Source organism: Coloeus monedula, assembly GCF_965178545.1.
Source record: "Coloeus monedula genome assembly, chromosome: Z".
Classification (NCBI taxonomy): domain Eukaryota; kingdom Metazoa; phylum Chordata; class Aves; order Passeriformes; family Corvidae; genus Coloeus; species Coloeus monedula.
In genome coordinates this window covers 34110802-34134201 of record NC_138822.1, presented here as the reverse complement: position 1 = coordinate 34134201, position 23400 = coordinate 34110802, and the positions used below count along the sequence as shown (strand labels likewise).

Sequence of the window (23400 nt, the reverse complement as noted above, 5' to 3'; positions counted from 1 at the left end):
TTACTCTGTGCAGACTATTAGTCTCAAGAACAAACACGTAACCTGGCAAGTGTCTTAGCTGCCTAGAATACTGCTGAAATAACTGAAGAAATACTTCATGATTTGGCTGGCAGTGGTAGCACAGCCTACTAAAGCCTTCAACTTGAGATACACCATTTTATTCAGTGCTAACATAATAATCGAGAAAATACTTTAGCTGCTTGACTCATTTTATTTTTATCCCCTCGGCTGCATTTGAGTTTTACAGTGGTTTCTTAAAGATCATTCATTTTTGTAGACCTCTAAGAGGTAACAGACAAGATTGTTTCAATCATACATACAAAATTACTTATGTTTACAAATTTTTGGCAATCACAGTAACCCGTTTTTTCCTATTGCCATTGCCCCAATCATTGAAAAAGTGTGTACAATAATTTACATCTGAAGTATTTCAAAGTGCTTGATAGTGATTTTCCAATAATTATTTACAAGTGGCCTATAGACATATGTACAGGTGTTACAAGTTGTGGCTGGAATATGGCTTTCTATGGAAAGTGCTTTATATTTGGTCAGTGATGTTACTGACTAACCAACCCAAGGGTTACTGATAAAACTGTAACCACTAACAGCTGAATTGTTGTGGACAGGTATTTACAGAGTTGTTAAGCTGTATAAAATAGCTATTTACACAAGTGTTCCATAAATACAGAAAGTATCTTCTTTCTTCCAAGAATGGAGGAAGTCCTTCAGCCACAAACCTGGTTACTATCCCCAAAGAGTGTAAGACACTAGTAAACTGAAAGTGATTCCTGATCCAGTGCTCACGCCATATCATCATCGGTGCTGACAACAGATATCTGTAAAAAAGTAAGTACAAGTTAGCTACAGTTGCACTAACAAAAGACATAAAACAACACACATCATTGCTAATCCTGCAGGCTAGTGACCACATTCAGTACAGATTACTCCATCCCAGGTACAGACACTAGTTACCTACTACAACTTTAACCTTGATTATAGGGTAAAGTTGTCAGTTGATTCAACCCAGTAGTTTACATGCAGCCAGCAGCTTTCAAAAGCAGAGACCTCTCCTAAATTCAACTCCGGTATCATTTAGCAGTCTTTCTACTCCAGTTATTAACCTGGGGTCTCAGACATGTTAATAGGTTTACTTACTGCAGGGTAGGTGTGTCCTACTGAACCGCTGTGTCTTCCAATATCAATTGTGAGGTCCTCTTCTGTGGTTTTTAGGTAAACAGGATTATCAAAATTCATGCTTTTCATGTTTTTGTGCTGCCAGTTACGCCACATGAAGTAGCCAGCTGCTGCAGCCATCATCAGCAATACTGCAGGGAGACAAAGAGATTGCACACATGGAGTAGAGTCAGGTCAAGCTCTCAAGAGTGGCCTGTCCCACCACAAGGGGTCCAAAAGGCTAGTAAATGCTGTACTCACCAGCAGGAAGAATGACCCAAGCTGCTGATGTTCTTCCAGCTGCAGTTACTTCAGAGGTTGTACCACTAGTGTTGAATCCTGCACAAGAAATCGATGCAGTGAGCTTGTGTACTAACAGGCTGGCAGATTGTCATATGCAAGCATTTCCCAAACCCAGAAGCTCCTGTTTGATTAGCTTCTCAGTAGCACACTGCTAGAATAGCCTAACATGCTTCATCCTGCGTTAGTTGGAATCTGTCTTTATTGCTTGCCTTCTATGAGCACTCCTGGGATTTCACGGAACCCATAGGTTCCACACTGTCACATGTAAACTAATTCTGTTTAACACATGCTCCAGCTGTTACACTACACAAATGATCTGGCCTGTGTTCTCTACTTGCATGCAAAGGAGAAAAATTCCAAGTAGGCTAGTTGGTCAGCTTGCATTTCATTTCTCTAATGTTTAGCAGTGTTAGTTATTGGGACCAGTACCTCCAGGAACTAGTCCAACAGTTGGAGATTTTTCTGTTGTGCTGGTATCTTTAGCCTCAGTGTAAGCCACAGTTGTTCCAGTACCTGAAACTAATTATAGATCAAGAACTAATTATAGATCAGTTAATCCTGAAGTTCTGCATTGGCTTTGCTATGAGAGCTATGGTAGTGAAGGTTTAGCAGATGGCAAAAATGATCATGCAGCTTGTTAGCTTCACTGGGGACACTGACATTAGCTATTTCACTAGCACACCTTCAGCAGAGAGTTCTTGATGAAGAGTAGTTCCAAGAACAAGGCCAGACAGTTAACCAGGAATGCATTACAGGTATTTAAAGTCACAATAATCGTAAGCCATCCCATCCCTCGTATAAGGTTTTCTGAGTGAGGTTTTAGTTTTACAAGTTTACTGGTTAGGTACAGCCTTTGATACCCATAGCAACCTTTCAGAGCAGCCAGCTGAGGCCAGCATCCTTGCATTCAGCACTCTGTGGCAGTCAGAGCCAACACACAATACAGTAGGTGTCACCTTGGAGTTTCTAGTTCCACTCCACTGGACAAAGCAAGCTTGCTGCATAGTCAGTGCTGACAACAGTAGCACAGCAGCATGTTCATCTGAACCAAAAAGGAGGTACAAACTTCCTTGGACAGCAACATTAGCTGATAACCTTTAGAACACTGTATATATAAGTACAGCCATGTTAGTTTATACCCCTGTTTTATAAGAGGCTGAGTATGTTTTGTCCTTGTGCTTGCTGTCTGCAGAAAGCCATGGAGGTACAAACTCTTGTTGCAAATGACAATGATGACGCAGAAGCAAAGCATGGACATTGAACAGCATCTGCAGACTTTGAGGGCCATATTAATGCATAAGACCCTCCCCTTCAAGATTAAGTACATCAGATTAATTCTAGCAAAGCTGTCAGCCGATACCACTGTATTTCCTTCCCACTAACAGGTTCAATACTCCCCTACCCCTTCCCCATCCATCCTGGGAAAGATCTCAGTTGTGTTACAGTACCTGTACATCTCAGACCATCCTCCTGCAAGAAGTACCCAGCAGGACATGCACAGGTGTACTTTGGAGAATGTTCATTTATCTGAGGTGCAGGCAGGCACAGGTAGCTACAGCCTCCGTTTGCCATGTTCTCTTCACACCAGTTTCTACCTGTTGGTAAAGCAATTAAGGCATGAACAGGAGTGAGCCTTCATGCTCCAGGTGTGTAGCAGAAGCATTTGCTCAGTAATTGTTTGTTTCAGTACAATTACTTGCCTGAGCTGCTTATAGATTTATAGCTGCTCTGGCCAAGAAAGAGGAATTGCCACTAGACCTCTCAACCCCCATGGGGCTGTCTATGTTAGAAGCTCCAAGCAGAAGTAGAAATGGACTGCTGTACAGTGAAGGGATACCATTTACCACCATCCAGGCAGGGCAGGCTTCTTACAAGTATACACTGACTTAACTATAAACTGTACTGAAATTACCTGAAGGCTGAACAAGTTCATGATACACAATGATGTCCTGTGCATCATTGAGGTTGTTCACTAGGGTAACCAACTCTGTTCCAGTAAATTTGTTGGCACCATAGACTGCCTCATTCTCTCCATCAATCCAGTACACACGGTCCTAGAAGACAATGTCATTGCATCCCATTATCACCATGATGCTATCATGCCCATCATTCCTGCCACATACCTGCAAGAAGAGGATCTTTGACAATGATTATAGGAAGTCATTCTTACCTCAAAAATGGTTAGAGCAAGAGGATGAGGAAGGAACATATATGACTTCAGCACAATTCTACGATCCTGGCCATTCAAGTCCACGCTTGACAACATGTGTAGTTTAGAATCAAGCCAGTACAAGCGGCTTTTTACAAGATCTAGGAGGGGGAAAACAGCAAACTTAGTTAGTGTCCACATGGAGGAAACCTCCAAAGCTTGCTGCAAGAATTGAAACACCCACAGGTTTGAGAATGGTGGCAGTGTTGCCCTAGTTTCTTACCATTCCAGCATACAGAGGGCTGCTGCAGTGATGCCTATGTGGCCTGTGCCTCAAGTATAACACAGAGCAGTTCAAGAAGTTACTATTTCAGTATCTGAGAAGTGATAATGCCTGTTGCAGTGTCTTCAGGCATGCAGAAACTTCCCTTTCTCAGAAGCTGAAAGTAGTTCTCTGAAGAATGACCTTAGCTCTTGTAGCAAAAAAATTGCTAAAGCTCCAGAATACCTCTGGCACAGAGACAAGTTCAACATACCTAGAGCAATTCCATTAGGCCATTGGATTTCTGTTGTCACAAGCTGTTGTCTGTCAAATCCATTCATTCCTGCTTTTTCAATTTTTGCTGGCTCACCCCAGTCTGACCAGTACATAAAGCTGTGAAGCAGAATTTATGTTGTATGATGCACTATATTACTGTGTAGTATCACTCTTTATTATGACCAATAACTAACAAAGACTACCTAAGTCAGTTATCAGAACATGTAGTTGGTAGGTCTGCTCTTTTAAAAGAACCAGGACAAATACTCACCCAGAGATAGGATCTACAGCAATAGAAGCTGGCTCTCTCAGCTCAGAGAAAAACAAAACCTTTCTTTTTGTGCCATCTAGGCTAGCCACTGAAATGGTCTTTGCAGCTGAGTCAGACCAGTAGATGTTCTTATAAACCCAGTCAACGGCAATGCCTGCAGGGCTGGGTATGTTGTCCAGGATTCTGATGTGCATTCCAACTTTATCACGGGTATCAATAGAGGCACTGGAAGACAAGAATTACTTGCTTTCAACCACTTCCTCCACAGATACTATCCCTTGGCATACCTCAGCAAATACTGCACAAGATTTCAGGCAGAAGATACACGTGGGACATTCCACAGAGTGCCTTTCGTACAACTGCAGCAGCAGCTACTATGAAGTGCAATAGGCATACACATTGCTAGCTGTGGGAACTTGCATCAACTGTACTTTGTCTTTAGGACACCAGGAATCTTGTCATGACCAGAGAAAGAGCTTGAATAAAGCATGGGATGGTTCAGGGAAGCACACTAGGTTCAGAAGCTAAGCTCATTTACCTGAAGATTGCTTTTTGGCTGAAGTCTGCCCAGTAAAGCTTTTGCTCAGCAATATCTGCATCTAGACCTACAGAGTTTCTTAGCTGCTCTACAAGCTGAATATATTCTTTCCTCTCAAGGCCAATCTTCCTAATATCCCGGCGGTTGGTGAAAATTAGACTTGGTTCTTTCCCTGTGAAAAGAGTTTAAGTGTTATCTGTATGTCTAGATATCCAGTCACATAATTTTCTTTTACAAAAAGTTTTAAGAGTCATCATATTTAGTATTTGCCATTCCACAGTTGCTAGCAGATGCTGACAGAGGTCTTGGCTGTACCATACCTCATCATTTTTTCCCTCCACAACCTGATGGGGAGGATCCTCCTGCCCAGGAGGGAGCAGACACAAGCAGTTCATGTCACAGCTTGAAGTACTGTATCATGGCATCATTCAAAGTGTTAGTAGTGATCAGATCTGTACAAGTCATATCAGTAACACACCACAACAGCTAGTGAAAAAACCCCAGTAGTATAAACATTGCATCACTTGCCAACTCATTTTGAAGTGGGGATATAAAAGTCTTATGTCAACACTCACCAACTGCCTTGCACACCCCAGTAGCAAGATCCATCTGATAGCCACGGCTACATTCACATTTGTAGCCCCCCTTCAGGTTGATACAGATCTGACTACAGATGCCAGGGTTCTGACATTCATCAATATCTGTAAGAACAACAACACAGTTTATGCTCACCTCCAATACCACCAGTAGAGTCCATGTTAAACTACTAGATACTTGCCTCCACAGGTTCTCCTGTCCAGAAGCTCAAACCCAGCTGGACAGTCACATTCATAGCCAATAATGAGATCTCTGCAAATATGAGAGCATCCACCGTTGTTCACCAGACATTCATTTATGTCTAGAAGAGAGAATTAGCCACTTCTGAAAAGGCATGCATATATTTAGTCTTACAGTCTTAGTCATGCATTTTCTGATGATGCCTGCCACATCTGCTAAACCATTCTGGTACTCAAAGTCATATGCAAGAGACACCCCTCAAATTCATGTTTGCTCAGCTACCAGCACCTTCTCTATGCTACAAGCAGGCAGCAGCAAAGATCAAGGCTCCTGAAGTTTCAGTGTTTCTAATGCATTCAAGTGCCTTCTGGCCACAGAGAAATCATCCTAGCAGCCAGTTTGGCTAGGATAAAACTAGCCTATTAACTAGTTACAACTCAGTTTTAAGGATGCCACCAAGAAGTGCCAATGGGGATTCCTGCTGACATCTAACAACTCAGAGGCTATATCTAAGTATATCCAGTAGTCAGCATCATACAAATAGTTTATTCACTTACTACACTCCTTGAGGGGCTCATCACTCCAATCCTTGCAGTCTCTCTGCTGGTTACACACTTTATTGATATCTATGCATTCTCCACTTCTGCACTTGAATTTGCCAGGTCCGGAGCACTGAATAACTGACATAATGAAAGTTGTGTGGGTCACTACCAGCTTCAACAGATATTCTGCAAAGACTTTATTCTTGCTTAGTTCCACACTTACCGTTGTTACAGTTTGCTTCATCTGTGCCATCCAGACAATCTCTCACGCCATTGCACTGCCTGCTCCCATGGATGCAGTTCCCATCTTCACATCTGAACTGGTCTGGTCTGCAGGTCCGAGAAGCTGAGGATACAGTCATTACAGACTTTTACTCCTGAGGTTTACTGAAGCAAAGGAAATAAAAGAAGAGTCAAGTAGTACCTCCTACAGAAGGACCAAACGAACTTACGGCAGTTGATTTCATCACTTCCGTCCTTGCAGTCAGGGTCCCCATCACAGCGCCACTTTTTGTGGATACATTCACCTGAGCCACACTGCACCTCATTGGCAGAGCACTTCACAGGAGGTGCAGGCTGGCGGCCACATTGCTCTAGAGACTCATCTGAGTGGTCAGAGCAGTCAGCATCATTATCACACACCCAGTTGAGGGGGATGCAAATCGAGCTCTTGCACTGGAACTCATGAACTCCACAGGTAGGAGGTGCACACTCCAGCTCATCACTACCATCACTGCAGTCATCTTGACCATTGCAGACAAAGCTCTTGGAAATGCATTGCCCACTGCTGCATGTGAAGTCTGCTGGACTACAAGTCACATTACCTAGGGTAACAGGAGTAAGAGAGATTAGTATATTATCACAGGAAGGCTGACTTTCATGTAAAGGTATTTTGTTTTGCAGGTTTTTTATCAGCTGTTAGCTGACAGATCAGCATCCTGTATAAGGCAATAGGGAAGCCTAAATGGCCACCTACAGGACCACTTAGGTTCCACAGACCATCCTCCTTGGCACTGGACATTGTAAGTGATAGGCACCAGATTCGAACTGAGAGAAAATAATCTTCTGAAGTAGCTAGGCTGTCCTGCACTTCAGATTGCAAGCCTTTCAGAAAGCAGGCTCTAACCCTGTGAGCCAAAGACAGAAGTCAAGATAATTGCTAACTCAAGAGTATGGACTAAGATTAAGGCAGTCTGATGGTCAGCATGTACTATAGTTTGAAACTGAAGTGTTTTGTGCTGGTCCCCAGGACAGCAGTGGCCCATTTGCCAGTGGGGATAACAGACAAAGATCTTTCCCAAGTTGATCCTGTGGTTAAGCATACCCATGCAATTTATGTCAGTACAAATTATGCTGGTTCAATAGCAATGTAGCTAGCAGCTCAGCTCAGTACACCTAGGCTGATAGTTTTATCAGCTTCATTAGAAACACTGTCTGGAGATTTAATTGTAGACTAAGGCATTTGTTTGCTGAGTAAGATGGGGACTCCACAGACACATACCAAAAGTCTAAAGATCTGTCTCACTAGGGCATCCAGGTAAGGTGGTTCTGATGGAAGCCAGCCCTGTGGCTTTGGTTACAGTAAATATGTCTCAGGACAGCTCAGGCAACTCATATGTATGCAAGTTCTTCTGAACAAGCCAGGAATGTGCCAGTGAGTGGCAGCTAATGCTGTAGTGGCAGCTCTACTTGTGTACCAGCCTGAAGTTTCCCCCCCTTTGCCACCAAAACACCAGAAACCCTGCTTCACAGATATTTCAGGATAGACCTATCAAGTAGATCAACTATGCCCTTAGCTAAAAGTTGCTACTACACTTTCAGGAGACAATTTGTTGATGTAAGCAGCAATTTCAGAAACTCCCCAGAGAACAAGGTCTGACAGTTGGCTTGCCAGGTGATTAAGCCTGCCTATGGCTACTGCCAAAATTAGCAGAGAAGAAAGACACACATTAAATAGCTTACATTATTGCAACTCTTAACTTAGCAGGATAGAGGAGCACTAGAAAAAGTTTGCTTTAAGTGGCTGCAAAACAAGATGAATGTAGGAGAAATATTGATACTACGAAAAATTTATCTTCCCAGGTGTACTGCCCAGCTAGCTCCTTTCCAGACAAGTCAATTTCAAATAGAGTTATGCAGCCACCATTTTCCTCCTTACCACAATTCTGTTCATCTTCTTCACTGTCACAGTCTTTTTCACCATCACATTTCCAGGACACTGGGATACACTGAGTTGACTGAGGACCACAGCTAATTTCATTTACCCGGCATGTTCGTGTATCTATTGAAAAAAAAAAAGTTTACATTCAATCTAAGAGCTACTGATCTTCGGTTTCAGCATTTGTCCTGAAAACTGAGACTGAAAGGCTTCAGGTCTGGACAAAGTTGCAGTTATTTAGATGCCAACATCTGTATAAATTAATGGAAAATGCTATACTATTCTGCGGTGTTCAGTAAAAAGATGCTTCCAATTCCTGATAGATTACTACTTTAAGGATACCTTTGCAGTGGTAGTTTTGTGATTGCACACCAGTTACACTGTAGCAGCTTGAGCTACAATATGTAGTAGTAGGGAGGAGTAATGCCAAAGTGCACTAGGACTTGGGGGCTGAAGTATTCCCCACTGTGGATCCTATTGATACAAGGAAATGACACTTCCAGGATCGATATTCCTTGATGGGTTATGACACTTCAGACCAGAGCTGCTAATTCTGAGACCTCACAGTCAAGCCTCTGCACTACTGCTTCCCACACCCAGCATGTAGTCAGATACTCAGTCCTTACACTAGCTCTGGTAGTATTGGGATGGCACATGCAAAGTAGCTGCCTTGGAGAACAACAATCACTTGGCGGACAAGCCACAGTGGTGGTCAGGCCTGCCGTGTTCTGCTTGCTGCTTCTGACTGTAAGTAAAACCTTGTACTTGCTATCTCTTACCAGTACAAGTGCAGAATGCCCACTCAGTTCTGTATCTTTTAAAGCAGTGAAAATTCTCAAGATCCTGACATGGCCAAGCACTTAGGAAGGTGCTCCCCAAGACAAGTTCATCCTTCCTTTAGGAGGAGAGTCAGACTGCAAGCATGCAAGAAGTCAAAATGCTCCTCCCCACAGGCTTGCCTATACCACCATGCCAGCAGGTTCACTTACGGCACAGTTCAGAACTCTCATCAGACCCATCCTCACAGTCCGGATCCCCATCACACTGCCATCTGTTAGGCAAACACTGACCACTGAGGCACACAAAATCAGATTCAGCACATGTCTTCTTCACTGCAAGGGAGAAAAAGACTTTTTTTTAGGGACCAGAACTTAGCTTGTTTATCACTGACAGGGATCAACTTTGTTGCCCTAGGAAAGTTATTCAGTATCCTTGGTTCGTGGATGTCTGGTGTCATCCCCCACCAACCTAGAAAACAGTGCTGTTGAACACTTCCTACAGAGTTACTCTGTGTACAGAGAAACATTTATACTCATCTAATCAGGCACTGAAGGACCACTATGGCTAAGGAGACTAAGCAGGTTAGTCTATATTAGCTGCTGCTTTGAACAGACTTGAGTTAAAATAAGGTTTATTGATATTAACATTTAGGTTTTGAACTCGGAGTTTATAGTCAAGGCATTTGATTTGTCATTACAGAAGCATGGCACTATGTAACTCTAGGGTAACAGTTTAGGTCTACTTGAGGAGACTGGCAGTTCAACCACACCAGCGCTGGCTATAGAGTATGTTTTGCCTCGTCTCCAAGTAAATCTAATCATCTATCTTGGCTTCTATGTCTGCTTAAAGCAAGGGTTGGCAGCCAAAGCTAGACAATGTTTATAGGAGACTCAGCAGACTCACTTTCAGATATAAAACAGGGCTTTTAACTATGGAAAAGCCAACAGCAGAGTGCTAATAGCAAACATTTTCTATTGTGTATTGAAGAAACAACTGAGAACAGGCTTATATTCTGTTGTCAGTCATCACTCTCACAAGTGAAGAATTTTGGTCACAAGCTTTGTCTCAGTTGCCAATTTCAGGAGAGTTAGATAACACTCGGGAAAATTCAACTGCCTCAGATGGATACAAGGAATCAAAAGTGATTGTTCTAAGGAATTTTTCTTTGTATTCTGACTGCCAGAAGTGTGGGACAGGATAAGCATCTCTCCTGCTATCTACTCTTAAGTCCCCACTTCCAACTAGCAAGTACTACTATAGAGGTATTACTTTGATTACTTACCACAAGCACTCTCATCACTGCCATCTAAACAGTCTTCATCACCGTCACATCTCCAGATTTGAGGAATACAGCGTCCGTTACCACATGCAAATTGGGATTCCTCACATTTTGCTCTCGCGCCTTCAATGAAAAAAGGAACCTAAGCCTCAATACTGTTAAGCAATACTTTCTTGCTTTCCCCACTGATCAAGAAGCTACCCAGCTTAATAAACAGCTTAACATCAACATGAAACCAGATCTGAGCTCCAAATCTTTGCAGCCACCTTATTCAATCATGAAAATAGAGCCAAAAGCTTTCCTTCACAGTACAAGGCCAGGGTTTAAGCACCATAACAGTCCACCTGCCAAACAGCAGCAAACAGTCTCAATGTTATTTTTACTCAGTTTTCCTCTTCAAGACAGGGTCAAGTCTGCAAAAGCGTGTGCCCACAATGACTCCGCTGTCTTGCGCCTAGCGCTGCATTCTCAAAACTCTTCAAACTTTAAGCAAACCAGGTTTATATTTGATTAATGTCAAGCTGGATTAGCATTTCAATGTTCTGCTGCTAACATATTACAGCAGAATCCCCAAGACATCTGTAAAGGTAGCTTAGATAACTGCGTTGTATCTGAGCAAGATTTCATGCTTCATGTTACTCCTCAAACAGTGGCACCCAGAGACATTCCTTGGTATACACTAAAAGAAGTGTGATGCTAAAAGAGCAAAGTAATTTATCACTTCCTTCTGGAATTAAGTCCATTGTCTCACAACTGGTAAGTCTTGATTTGTTAGTACGCTTGAGTAAGGTATTGCTTTCTGCAAGATCCTTAAGAGTGCATGTTCCAGAGTACCTTCAGCTCTGCAACTGCATGACCCCATCCCTTAAGGGAACATGCTTTGTCCTGGAAGCCCTGTTATAACTGTCACTAAAAGCAGCAGCCTGCATCTTCAGCAGCTAAGCCAGAGCTGTTCCACTGAATGCACACAGGCAAGTGTGTAACACCGTGCATCAGTACTGGCTGCACATGACTAGAGCATGATGCAAGACTCCTCATCCTTCTTGGTTTATTGCATCATTTAGTGAGGGTGCTTTGTCCTGGCATTCCAGACCTCAAAGGGCAACAAACTTTAGTAGAGTATTATTTGTTATTTTACAGCCTCTCTGTATGATGCACAAAATGCAAGACAGTTTCCAAGTAGAAGGAAGGTACTCAGCCATTTTACATTATATTGGCTAGCCATCATGCATGAGGCACTCACAAATGCTGGACAGTACAAGCAAGAACAACATGAGCAATTCTATCTGCTGAATGTCTCACATAAATTCATGCTCAAAGAGATGAAACAGCATCTTACTGACGTCTGCTAATGTTTTAGGAGCCTTACTGGCAGACTAAAGCAGTAGCCTGCTTGTAAGAGCAAAGGTAACAACTTTTTCAATGGGAACTGTGTTCAAAAAGTACCAAAAATCAGAACATCAGCTCCTGTGTTTACTGTTTCCATCCCGTTTCCTTTTCTCGTTGGGAATTATATCAGCATGTGCTTTCTAATAGTGTGGTTTTGTAAAGCTACTACTACTTGGTCATGAGCTGTCAATCAATTAGCTTGCCTTGTGCTAGATGGCACACCACAGCCACCTGAGAGTGGGAGTAGATGCCACAATTAGCTTGTTCTAAGCCTGACACCTTCTTGTCCAGCAAGCTCTAAAAGAAGGTGGGCCCTAGTTACATATTTCAGGTTTTACTGTACTACAACATAAAATATGAAACAACTGACTCCTGCTAGTTTCAGGACTTGCTCATCCAGGCGTTCAAAAGTGAGAACAGTCAACCTTTCTCAAAATAGCATACAGAGATATTAGACTAAGCCTGCCACTAAGGAGATCCCAAAATAACTCCACGGTGCTTAGTTACTGTATTTCAAGCTAGAATAACCAGAAAAGGCTTGCTAAGGCTGCCTGGTACATTGTGACTTACAAATGTAACATCATTTTGACCAAATGCTACAGGGAAGCTACACACAAGGCTAACAGAAACCATAGCTGAACTTGGTACTAACGGCTATAACTTTACAACTACTATCCTAACAACATGCCATTCCAAGACCATATCATTGCTTCTGGAGCTGATACCAAGTACTTTTGATAGCCCACAAAGTAAAAAAAAAAAAAAAAAGAAAAAAAAAAGAAAAAAAAAAATCAAATCAACAAGACCTAACACCCACACAGGCACACAAAGGTAAAGGTCACCATCTGACCACTTCTGAAGATGTCTGTCAGACTCTGATGGCCACTTGAAACGAGCTCCAGTTAAGATGAAGTTTAGTTACAGCCAGTAACTTTGATCCCCTGTTTTACACCAAGCACAGTTCTACAACACCCGGTAACCACTTAGTTAGGCACTACCAGTCTAATCCACTGCTACTTGAGCAACGGAGTCATACCTCAGTTGCCCCTTCAGTCACTAGACACCTAATGATTTTTGGATCAGGCTTAGGCTAAAAAATGTAGAGTACCAGTAACATCAGAGCCTGTGACTGCTAACACATTATTTTACTGTTCTCCAGGTAACTACATTCTAGGGGTTGGCTCATAAGCAGCAATGGGTGTAGGGTGAAGCACAGTTACACTGACTACCCAAGTTAAACTACCTTTCTCCATATCTCTGCTATCACTGTTAGTCTCAGCCCCTTAAGCAAATTGCCAGATTACTTGTCTGGGCAGCTTCAAACATGTGATACTTGTGTACTGTCATCTGACACCAAGTCCCAGAAAAGCTTCCAACCGTGATTGGGAAACCTTTCGAGAGCTCACACAGGAACTAGCTTAGACTTCTCCCAGACCCTGCAACTACTAGTAGAAGAGAGCTGATGGGGCCACTAACTCACACTGAAGGAACAATCAGAATAACTTGGTTAGCTAGTCTACTAATTACCCTCCACTGCGTATCTTCTGTGATGATTTCTGAGCACAGTGCAGTAGCAGTTTCAGTGCCAGCTTGTTCCTTCATTCTACAGCTGTTTACCATGTCGTGCACCAAACATAGGAGCAACCTACATGACTGGGAGATGAGAGGTAATTAGGCAGACATTTCTCCCGTCTCTCTTTATATGAGGACTAGGTACAACAAGGTGCTGGCAGGGTTCTACCCGACAGACCTGGTGTCTGAACTACTGCACACAGTTATAGGAAACACCGCCAAGATCAGACACTTAGGCCTACTTTAGGCCAATAGTCGGGAGATTTACGAGCCATAGGACAATGCAGACACCTCAACTGCCCACCTCTTACCTGGGAGAGTAGGATGGAGCTCAGCTCCTCAAAGAAGAAAGCAGTCAGCCAAATTATTACTACCTCCACTTCAGAGTAAAATATTTTTAAATGACCATCCACTGGCTCGGTATGCAGGACCCCTGCCACAGGGGCAACAGCTTCTAAGCCGGGAGGCAGCCCTGCAGCTGGCCACGAGCAGCGCTACTGGCGAGCGCCCAGCGCCAGGAGCAGGGACCCGGCGCCAGCAGGACTCAGCCGTGCCACCAGGTGGAGATCGCTCATGGTAGTTACCCTGGGCCCTGAAATAGAGCCATGCCAACACCGCTGGATAATACAAAGCCTAAGTTGCCCCGCAGTTTGACAGCACCTTTAACGCCGCAAGCTTCCCAAGTGCTCCTCTTTCCTACCCCACAAGAGAGCCCCAATCCTCCCCGACCCTCCCGCGTTGGCCTCAGCCACCCAGACCTTCCCCCTTAGCATCGATCAGGGGGCCGGGCCCTTACCGCAGCGGCGCGTGGTCCCCGGGAGATGTGCTGCCCCGGGCTCGGTACCCCCTCACGGCTCCGGCCGCCCGGGGCCCCGGGGGGAAGGCGGCGCCTCGCCCGGCACGAGGGACGGCGGGGCAGGCGCAGCGGCAGCGCCCCCCTGCCTACCCGGGAGCCCGGGCCCGCCCCGCTCTCCCCGGGGCAGCGGGCAGGCAGCCCGAGAGAGCGGGAGAAAATAATAAGAGAGCGAGGGAAAAGGAGAGGGCGGTGGGAGACGAAATCGCCGCGGGGGGCAACGGCGGGAGCTGCCCCGGCGGTGCGGACCCCAGCCCACTCCCCCGGCCCCGCACTCACCGTCGGCGGCGGCGCGCAGGCAGCCGAGGGCGAGCAGCAGCAGCAGCGCCCAGCAGCGCGGGACCGCCCGCCGTCCCGCGCCGCGCCCGGCTCCGTCGGCCGAGGCGCTCGAGTCTCCGCGCTGCCGGTCCAGCCGCATCGCCGCGCCGGGGACAGGGTGCGCGGGCAGGCAGGCGCCGCGGGCGGAGAGGCGTGTAGCAGAGGCGGCAGCCGGAGACATGCACGGGGGGAGGCCGTCCCCGCGGCGCTCTTATAGGAGCCGCCCGGCCGCCCTGCGCGCCCGCTGGTGACTCACGGCGCCGCGCCGGGCCGCGGTTGGCTCGCCAACGCCGCCCGCCCCCGCTACCTCCTCCGCGGCACCTGCGGTCGCCGCGGCGCGCCTGCACACCGCTCGTTGCGCCTGCACACCGCTCGGCGCGGCTCGGCGGGGCACGGGCGGCGCGGTGAGTGGCGCTGCGGCGGCGCGGAGCGGAGCGGTGCTGCGGGCAGAACCCCCCGCGCCCCCTTGTCCGGCCCTCCTTCCGCGGGGCGGGGACGGGCACGGGCACGGTGCGACCCTGCTGCCAGACCCCGCACCGGGGCGGCGGAGCGCGGCAGTCCCGGCGGGAGAGGGTCGGGAGGCGCGGCGGCAGCGGCGGCTTTGTTTCCCCTGCGTCTCCCCAGCGCCACTGCCGCCGGCCGCGGGGAGGGGGGATGCGGCTCCCCCTGCCCGGGCGCCACTGCAAGGCGTGCCGAAACCCGCGCTGCGCCCTGGCTGCCTCCGAAGAAGCGTTTCTTCCACGCGGTGCCCGCCGCCCCATGCGCACATGCTCGCGTGTTTGTGGGGTTTTCTCTCCCTCTGTAGCGGAACTTGATTTAAAATGAAGCAGGCGCGGCTCTCGAGGAAGAAAAGCACTTCTGCGTTACCCGATCGAGGGATCGTAGTTAATTAGTAATTTTACAAAACGATATGTCAAAGTCGTGTAATTACAAGCTTAACCTTTTATTTCAAGGAGGAGAATTGGTAGTTTTATTCCACGTTTGTAGCGTTTTATACATCCAATTACATCTCGTGAAATACAGAAGGGCTGGTAAAATGCAAAGCTGGGGTTGTACACGGCACTCTTAGAATTCTAAATTGTGCTTTCTAAAATCCTCTGCTTTTTTAAAAAAAATAAGTATTTTTATAGACTCGCTAGTTTATGGTGGTACTGCGTGCTGTGCTTTTAATACCGTTGTGCAGATACAAACCTCAGCAAGCAGCTCCATCCAAAAACGATGAAAAAGCTGGTTACTGTTTCTTTCCTTGGAAATGAAGTCTTGATTTATTAGCTTAATACTTTTAGTCTTTTCTAGCAACGTGAATGGTTCCTCCATTGAAGCAAGTATCTTTCATTTTCCATGTTTCCTCAATGTCATAACATATTTCTTTGTATGTTATTTGCAGAGTGAAGCCCTTTTTGATTCACATCCAGTTGTATCATGACTACACTAAAGACAAACCATACTACTGCATGAATAACTTTGCATTATCTCTTGCAGTTCATGTAATGAATGACTGTCCACATCATCCAAATGGGCAAATAGTTGATGCATCAAAGACTTGTTTAAAAAGTCAAGATTTGATATTATATAGCTGAAAGTCATCTGGTGATTATATTTCTCATATGTGTGTAAATGTGAAGAGAGCAGTTCCTAGTGTTTGCCTCCCTACAGCCCTTCCACCTCATGGCCTCAGGGGCAAAGACTGCTTTCCCAGCCTGCCTGGTATGTGCCATTAGATGCTACAGCCTTGTTCTTGCAAACATATGCTGCTGCAAGCAAGAAAAATCTATTGTGTACAAGGGGGTTGACTGGGGTCCTCAGGAAGATGGCTTAGTGTAAATAGTATGTTGAAAACATCATTCTTCTTGCAGATCTTCAGCACAACGTACTGCCTTCAGTCGGATGCTCACTGCTGCATAGCCTGCTGCGCTTTGAGCCGAACAGCATTTTCAGAAATGTCCTGCTGTCATTACAGAAATATTTTACAAGCCATATACTGAGAGCTGCAATACACAAGAAGACTCCAGTCATGCAGGAATATAGAGCTGGACATGCCTTGGTGTATACTGCTAGCTGATGGCCTTCCTTGTTTGTCTGTGGAGGATACAGGTTTACTGGGGGGAGAAAAATTATTCTTTGTGCCCTGCATTATTCCTGATCTATGAGCATCTGCATCTGGCTTTGTGATGGGGATCCAGCTTTCTATCTGGGATGTACCTAGCTCTTTGTACACCCCAGAGTTTGGACTCTAAAGCAGAACTTCCTGTAAAATAATTTTTATTGTTTCAACTATATTAAAGTACTTGAGTAAGTTAGTGCATGAATCCTGTAATCCACAGATTTTGGTGGAATCTCCATAAAAGAATCTCAGACAGAAAAGTTTTCTCCATCCTTAGTACCATCCTTATGGAAACTCTGTTCAAGAAAGGGGCAAGAATCCTGCTGGATGCTGTGAGATGATTTGCGAGATGGGAGCTATCTGCACTGAGGTTTCATGTCTTTGCAGCATTTATAGTCTTTTAAAAGGCTTGCTTCATGTGGGAATGGAAGGTATCTGGGGGTCTGCAGCATATATAATGAAATAGAGAGTCACTTGTTCATACAAGGATACAAGCCAGAATGTATCTGTACAGGAGAATAGAATAAAATTGTGGGTTTCTGTCTGCTGAAAATACATGCACATGGGGGAATAGCCCTACTGTGCTAGTGATAACATAGGAGCAAAGCACCCAGGATGGTCTAAGGCTTAGGAAGGGTGCTGAATTTTGTAGGGAATGTGAGCTGGCTCTTGAAACGCCTTTTTGCATCATGTCGGGGAAAACACGTTAACATTTGCTTTGTTTCCATTCGTGACCTGCAGTCTCTGTTTTTTGCCATATGTGTTTGAGTTGAACTTCAGCTTTGGGGAAGTCAGGAAGCTGCAGACAGTAGGCAGGTAAGAAAGTGCACAACCTCAGTACAGAGAGGGAGTGTGAAGGGAAAGCTGGCATTGCCACCTCACTTAAGCAAGTTCCCATAGTCAAGTGGTTTATGGTATTAAATATTATGCGTAATTGTTTTATTACAGCTAATTTTTTTTAGCAAAGTCTCCACCTTGTTTTCTGGCCATAACTGGTGAATATTTTTGAACATGTGATGTTTCCTGGAAAAAGCTGGAAAATATTGCCAAGAAGCTAAGTGAACCAGTTAGGCATTGCCTTTACCTTAAAATATGACACAACAAGAAAAGGCATCATATTACCTTTCCTTTTGGGAATTGTGGCAGATATTGGCTCCCTGAGACTTTTCAACATCAATTCAGCTGTTAATGCATTTGGACTTACGAAAAAACGGATAAGTGGTTCCATCCTTTAGTTTGGATATTTTGGGGTAATTAATTTACCCTATTGGTTATAGAGTGTAAAGTCAACTTACAAGAAAAAATAAAGAACGAAAAGGACCTTCTGGAGTACACGTAATATTAATTCAGTGTGTTTTGTTCCTTTCTCTTTTTGCCTTAAAGACCATATCGTCTCCATTTCTAAATGAATTCCTGAAGCACTGGGATTACTAATTCAGCCTCAGGTCTTAAATCAATGGGACTTTTGCCTTCGGCTCCTTTGGTGAAAGACATGAAGTGAGGATGTGTCTACAATATTCAGCCTAATCTAACAAAGAAAAGGAAGGCTTCATGGGTAGAAAAAGCAGAAGCTATGTATTATGGGATAGTATCTTGCATTAGGATCAGTTGCAGAAATATTTTTTTCATTGTGTGCTGGCATGAAAGACATTAACTGCTTAAGAGATTGCATGCCTGAAATGACAGTAAATGAAGGAGGTGTGTCCATGGCTATATTTTGGAGGTGCAGAGCCGGGATCTGTATTACTGACTTCAGAGGAGTTGTGCAGAGGATGAGAGAGAGAGAATGCATCCTTTGGGAATAATTTAAAATAGGTATGTGCATGAATCCTGATTCATGTGATTTCGTGTCTGTATCTAAGGGATAAATTGGCCTATTTTTTCTTTTTCCTTTTTTTCTTTTTTTTGAAGGCTTCTCTGCAAACTAGATGAAGGTTTACACTCTTGTTAAAAAGTCCTGCTCATGTCCATGTTCTGCGTTTTGTCTGCAGCTTTATGCAAAAAGAAGGGGAACAAAGAAACACATATACAACTTTGCAGTAAAAATGCACCATTCCTGTGTTCTCAGGATGCCTAGGAGTAAATCAGGACTCACAGAAAAGTCCCCTTTGCCCTTCCCACCGTCATCATCTGAGCTGTAAAAATGAGGCAGAACTTAAGTTTCACTGGTGATTTTAATCCACTTTTAAAATTTTTTTTAATCATTAGTGGTACAAGAAATGTACAGTTCATCTCTGAAGGAGGCTAGGAAATACTTACTTCTTTTGGCTGTATTTTTCACAATGGCTAAAACAATGGATACAATTCCCAATATAAGCATCAATTGGAATTTGCTGCTGATTTCTGTGAGGACAGGATTTCCTCCTCTGTGCTACAAACTGGTCAGTTTTCTTTGTATGGTCACTTATTAATGGGCATCCCTTGTTTGTGAGCATGTGTTATATGAACACAAATGCATTTTGCTTAGTGTTATAGTATTAGAGACTTCATAATAGGAAGGAACATGCCATGTTGGGAACAGAACCTTGGAAGTATTTAATTTGTTTTCAAAACCTGAGTTCTTATTTCATTGGTGGCACTGTGCAGTATGTAAGCCTGGAAATGAGAGAATTGTAAGTCATGCTTTGGAACCAAAATTTCCATTATCTTTTTTTTTTTTTTTTTTTTTTTTAATAGTAAGATATGATAAAAGTTTAGTTGTGGCAGAGAATGTGGCTTCGAAGTACACTCTTACCGATTTTTCAGCTGTACACTTTTTATATTTATCTTTAGAAATGAGAAACTCTTTAAAATATCATGCCCTCATGTGACACCAATTCTGTATGCTTAGTAATAAACCAGATAAAACTTGATCTTGCTGATACTGCAAGACTTATACATAAACTGGAGTATATTCTGATCAGATTTTCCTGTGAGAAAACCTGCTAGTATGCACACATATTAAAATTCCACCAGAAGTGTGTGTTTGTAAAGTTTTCCAGTGGAAGAAGAGGAATTTGGAGTTTATTTTTCTTTAATGTGCAGTGATTAACAGTCTATACTTTCACCTTTGTGGAAGTACACATGCATGCACATGAGAAATCTGACATTTGTGTTCCAAAAAAACTCTACAGTAAGTGGAGAAGGATATTAAAATTTGTTTTCTTCTTTACTAAGGATGAAAAATGATGTGGTGTGTGTTAAAAATAGGAAATGTGATTAATTAAGTGGGTTAAAATTTAGGATTGCAGTGTTGTGCTTGTAGAGCATAGGAAATAGAAAGCGGGAGCAAGACATTACTGGCAAGCTTGGAGTGGGCCATGATGTTCTTGCATTATTTTGGGAATGTTTAGATTTGGAGGATAATGTGGAAACAGAATACAGTGTATTAACCTGAATGTAAAATTCCCTGAATATGTTCTTGGTTCATACATAAGCGGATGTTGCAGAAAGCCAGTGTGTACCTCTGTATAAGGATAAGCAGCAGAGAACCATGCTAGGGAAATTCCCACTGTTCTTTGCAGGTAGACTGTGGGACTTGCTGATCAAAATAAGAACAAACTAAGGACGTGGTAGGAGAACTGCCCTGTACTCATCAGTTATTTGGACTTAAGAGTGGATTGTGTTTTCCATGTCCCATAGTTCTTGCAGAAATGATCTGTTGTTACACTCTGCATTGCCTACTCACATTTTAAATGCAAATGTCATTTTTCATCACTAAGGGTGTTGTAAACTCTTGCCATTTTCATTCATTAGCCCTTCCTCTTTCCCATATGTTTAAGTTTCACAGTCTTTTTTTGGATACTCTTGTTAGGGAAGAGGTGTAATATTTGACAGGCAAATGGTCAACTTTGTCTCTGATGCAGGTGGTGTTTGGCAAGAAGTGGTAGACAGATTTACAAACTGAGGAAATGCGATACAACAGCACTCCCTTAAATTTTAACTTACATTGAAATTGATCAGTACTGATGCCTTTGCATCTATATGCAAGATAATATTGTTCTGCATACTGAAATATTGTTAGATTTTGCTTACAAGGAAATTGCTTCTGTGAAATTAAATGATGCCATGAAATACAGTTTCTGAATCTATTTCAGTAGTATAATGTGTATAATAAAATGTGTCTGCCTATAGCAGTACATAGACTCCAACTTTAATTCTGCAGGATGAAAATCAGCTTTCTTAGGCCTGGGCCATCTTAGGACATACCCAGATAGGACAGATATAAGGATATTCTATCCTTGTAAGGTCAATGTTTCCTTGTTACAACTGATTTCAAAAGGAAAAGGAAGGTTTCTTGATTATTTTTTCTTTACAATTACATTTACTTTAAACCTTATCTAGAGTACTCTGGTGTCTTGTTTCTGCATTACCTAGTTTCTTTCTGATTTCCACACAGAATTTATTTATTCTGTAAGTTTTGTTCCTGCTGTTTCTGAGATTGACATTTGTTTGTGTTCAGTGACTGTGCCTGATGTTCTTCCCTGTCCTCTCTTAGATCTCTCTTTTCCAAGCTAAACTAGCCAAACTCTTGGGCTCTGTACTGTTGATAGACCATTCCTCTAACCACTGTGATTGGGATCATCAAACCCTCTCCCAGCTTGAATCCACCTTTCCTGGGCTTGACTGAACAGAAAGGTAGGTGGTGCTCCAGGGCTCACAGAGCTCCACAGGAGGACTTGAGAAAGTCTTCTCTGCTGACTTTAAGCTGACACTGATAATTTTGCTTGCTGGAAGTACCTTGACTGACATCCTGTGCTCTCCCTCTGACTGCATCAGGTGGTGTTGTGGTCTCTGCTGTACATATCCACCTGCCTTAACTATTTACCCTGAGGAGCAAGTTTACCTTTATAATCAAAGGGGAGAAATGGACACTTCTGCATGGCCACTCAGAGACTTTCATGCAAATTCTATTATTTAGTTTATATGTCAATTGTCTATTAAAGTGTGCTGTCCAAATTCATGTCCTTAATTTTGTTAACCTTCTTCCTAATTTCTGTGGCTAGATTGTTGGTGATGATATTTAAGATTGGGGATAATACTGTGTGATAGGTCCCATGGTTGATCACCTCTTAGTAACCTCCTTTGCCCTAAAGTTTTCTTTCACCATTACTCCTCATATATTCTTTAAGCTATATATGTTATGCCATCTGGCAACTCTTGTACAAATTGCCAGTATTTGCTGCTTGACTAATAGTTTCCCATATTCATCTCATTTAGATTCTTTACTGAGTGACACGTGGACTTGATCTAGCTAACTTGATTAGTTGAAAAATCAGATGGCTTATTGAAAGACAGACTGGAGTTATCTGGGTACAATCAAATTCTGGTAAATCCCAATTGCTTTCTCCCGTTTTCCAAGCACACATGAAGTTTATCAAGTTTTCTAGTCTGCATTTGTTCTAAAACTTAGTGTATTATTGAAGTTGAGACTGTAGGTGACTGGCTAGCAGTTGGAGAAACTTTTCCTATTGTCTTTCTTAAATATAAACAATGTTCATTCTGTTCTTCCAAAGCACATCTTAGGACAGAGACTGTCTATGCCACTGCAAGATCTTTGGAGTTTCACCTCTGTTCCATTTGTTCTGTTTCCTTATTTTTCTTTTAACTATCCTGCACTTGACAGCATTGTCATTGTTCTGTTGAAAAGTGAATCAAGTATTAATTTAGTTACAGAGCTATACTTAGAGGATTTTTAGTCTTAGTATCTTATTCAATATGTGTGCAATGGACTTTTCTTTTTTTATTTATTGATGTATTTAATGAGCATTTGAAGGAATTGCAAACTCTTGAACTTTCTAGTTCTCTCAAGTTTTTAAAATTTGGTCTTTTACAATAGACAACTTAATTCTGTGTATTGTTTCATTTGATTTAGAGCTGGCTGGTTATCATTCAAATCAGATTTTACCAGATCTGATGTGGAAATCTTAATAGAAAACAGAACTCACCCACAGTAGTGTTGGTCCATTTGCTACCTGGTGAAGATACACCCATCATTCATGTGCTGAAGTAGCCAGAACTGACAGCAATCAGTAGTATTTTTTTCTGCATATGGAAAGTTCAGGTAAAAATACAAGGCCCTGACATATCTTTCCCCCATGTAACACTGCAGAGCTGTGCCTGCCATCCTGTCTGTTAGCCCATATCAGACTCCAAGTCTATCCCATTAGAATCTTTCTATTCCAGATTGATTTTGATCTTTTCTCGTGAAGTCTGTCACATTATTAGTGTGCAAAACTACTGCACTGTCATAACCATTACTTCATTTTACCTGAATTCTTTAAAATATAGGTAAGTACCTTTTCGAAGCTGCATTTTTGTCATGGTTGCAATTTTATCATGTATCTGTTTTTCCTTGGAGATCCATTTTATCATGACCTCTGCAGGTAGTTTCAGTGTCAATACTGCATAGCATCTCCTGTTACAAGGAGAGAAATCTTCATTGCATATAACAAGTGATTCTTTAGGCTTTTCAACTGCACTTACCTTGTTTGGTTTTTTGTAAGAATATTGCTCAGGATATCTAGGTTCAGCTTATGGCTTGGCTTTGTAGAAATTTTTTTCAAGTGTTCTTGTGCAGATCAGTTTTTCGATGCATTTTTGCCCAGAAAAATGACGGAAAACATGTCCCCCTGTTTCAGAAAGCACTTTGAGGGGGTATATTTATCAATGCTTGG

The 23400-nt window shown here is 43.2% G+C and overlaps 1 protein-coding gene across 1 annotated transcript; it reads right to left on the bottom strand.

Annotated features, from left to right (window-relative positions):
• Nucleotides 1-27: 27 nt before the first annotated feature.
• VLDLR (very low density lipoprotein receptor) lies at nucleotides 28-14821 on the bottom strand (the record flags this gene model as incomplete). The annotated part of the gene is made up of 19 exons (XM_082302077.1): nucleotides 28-836; nucleotides 1156-1325; nucleotides 1435-1512; nucleotides 1906-1995; nucleotides 2925-3071; nucleotides 3389-3530; nucleotides 3647-3786; nucleotides 4162-4280; nucleotides 4435-4659; nucleotides 4973-5144; nucleotides 5548-5673; nucleotides 5751-5870; nucleotides 6307-6429; nucleotides 6515-6637; nucleotides 6744-7115; nucleotides 8450-8572; nucleotides 9439-9561; nucleotides 10512-10631; nucleotides 14602-14821. The coding sequence occupies 19 exons, from the start codon at nucleotides 14819-14821 to the stop codon at nucleotides 801-803; spliced, it is 2769 nt and encodes a 922-aa protein (XP_082158203.1). The 3' UTR covers nucleotides 28-800.
• Nucleotides 14822-23400: the final 8579 nt, after the last annotated feature.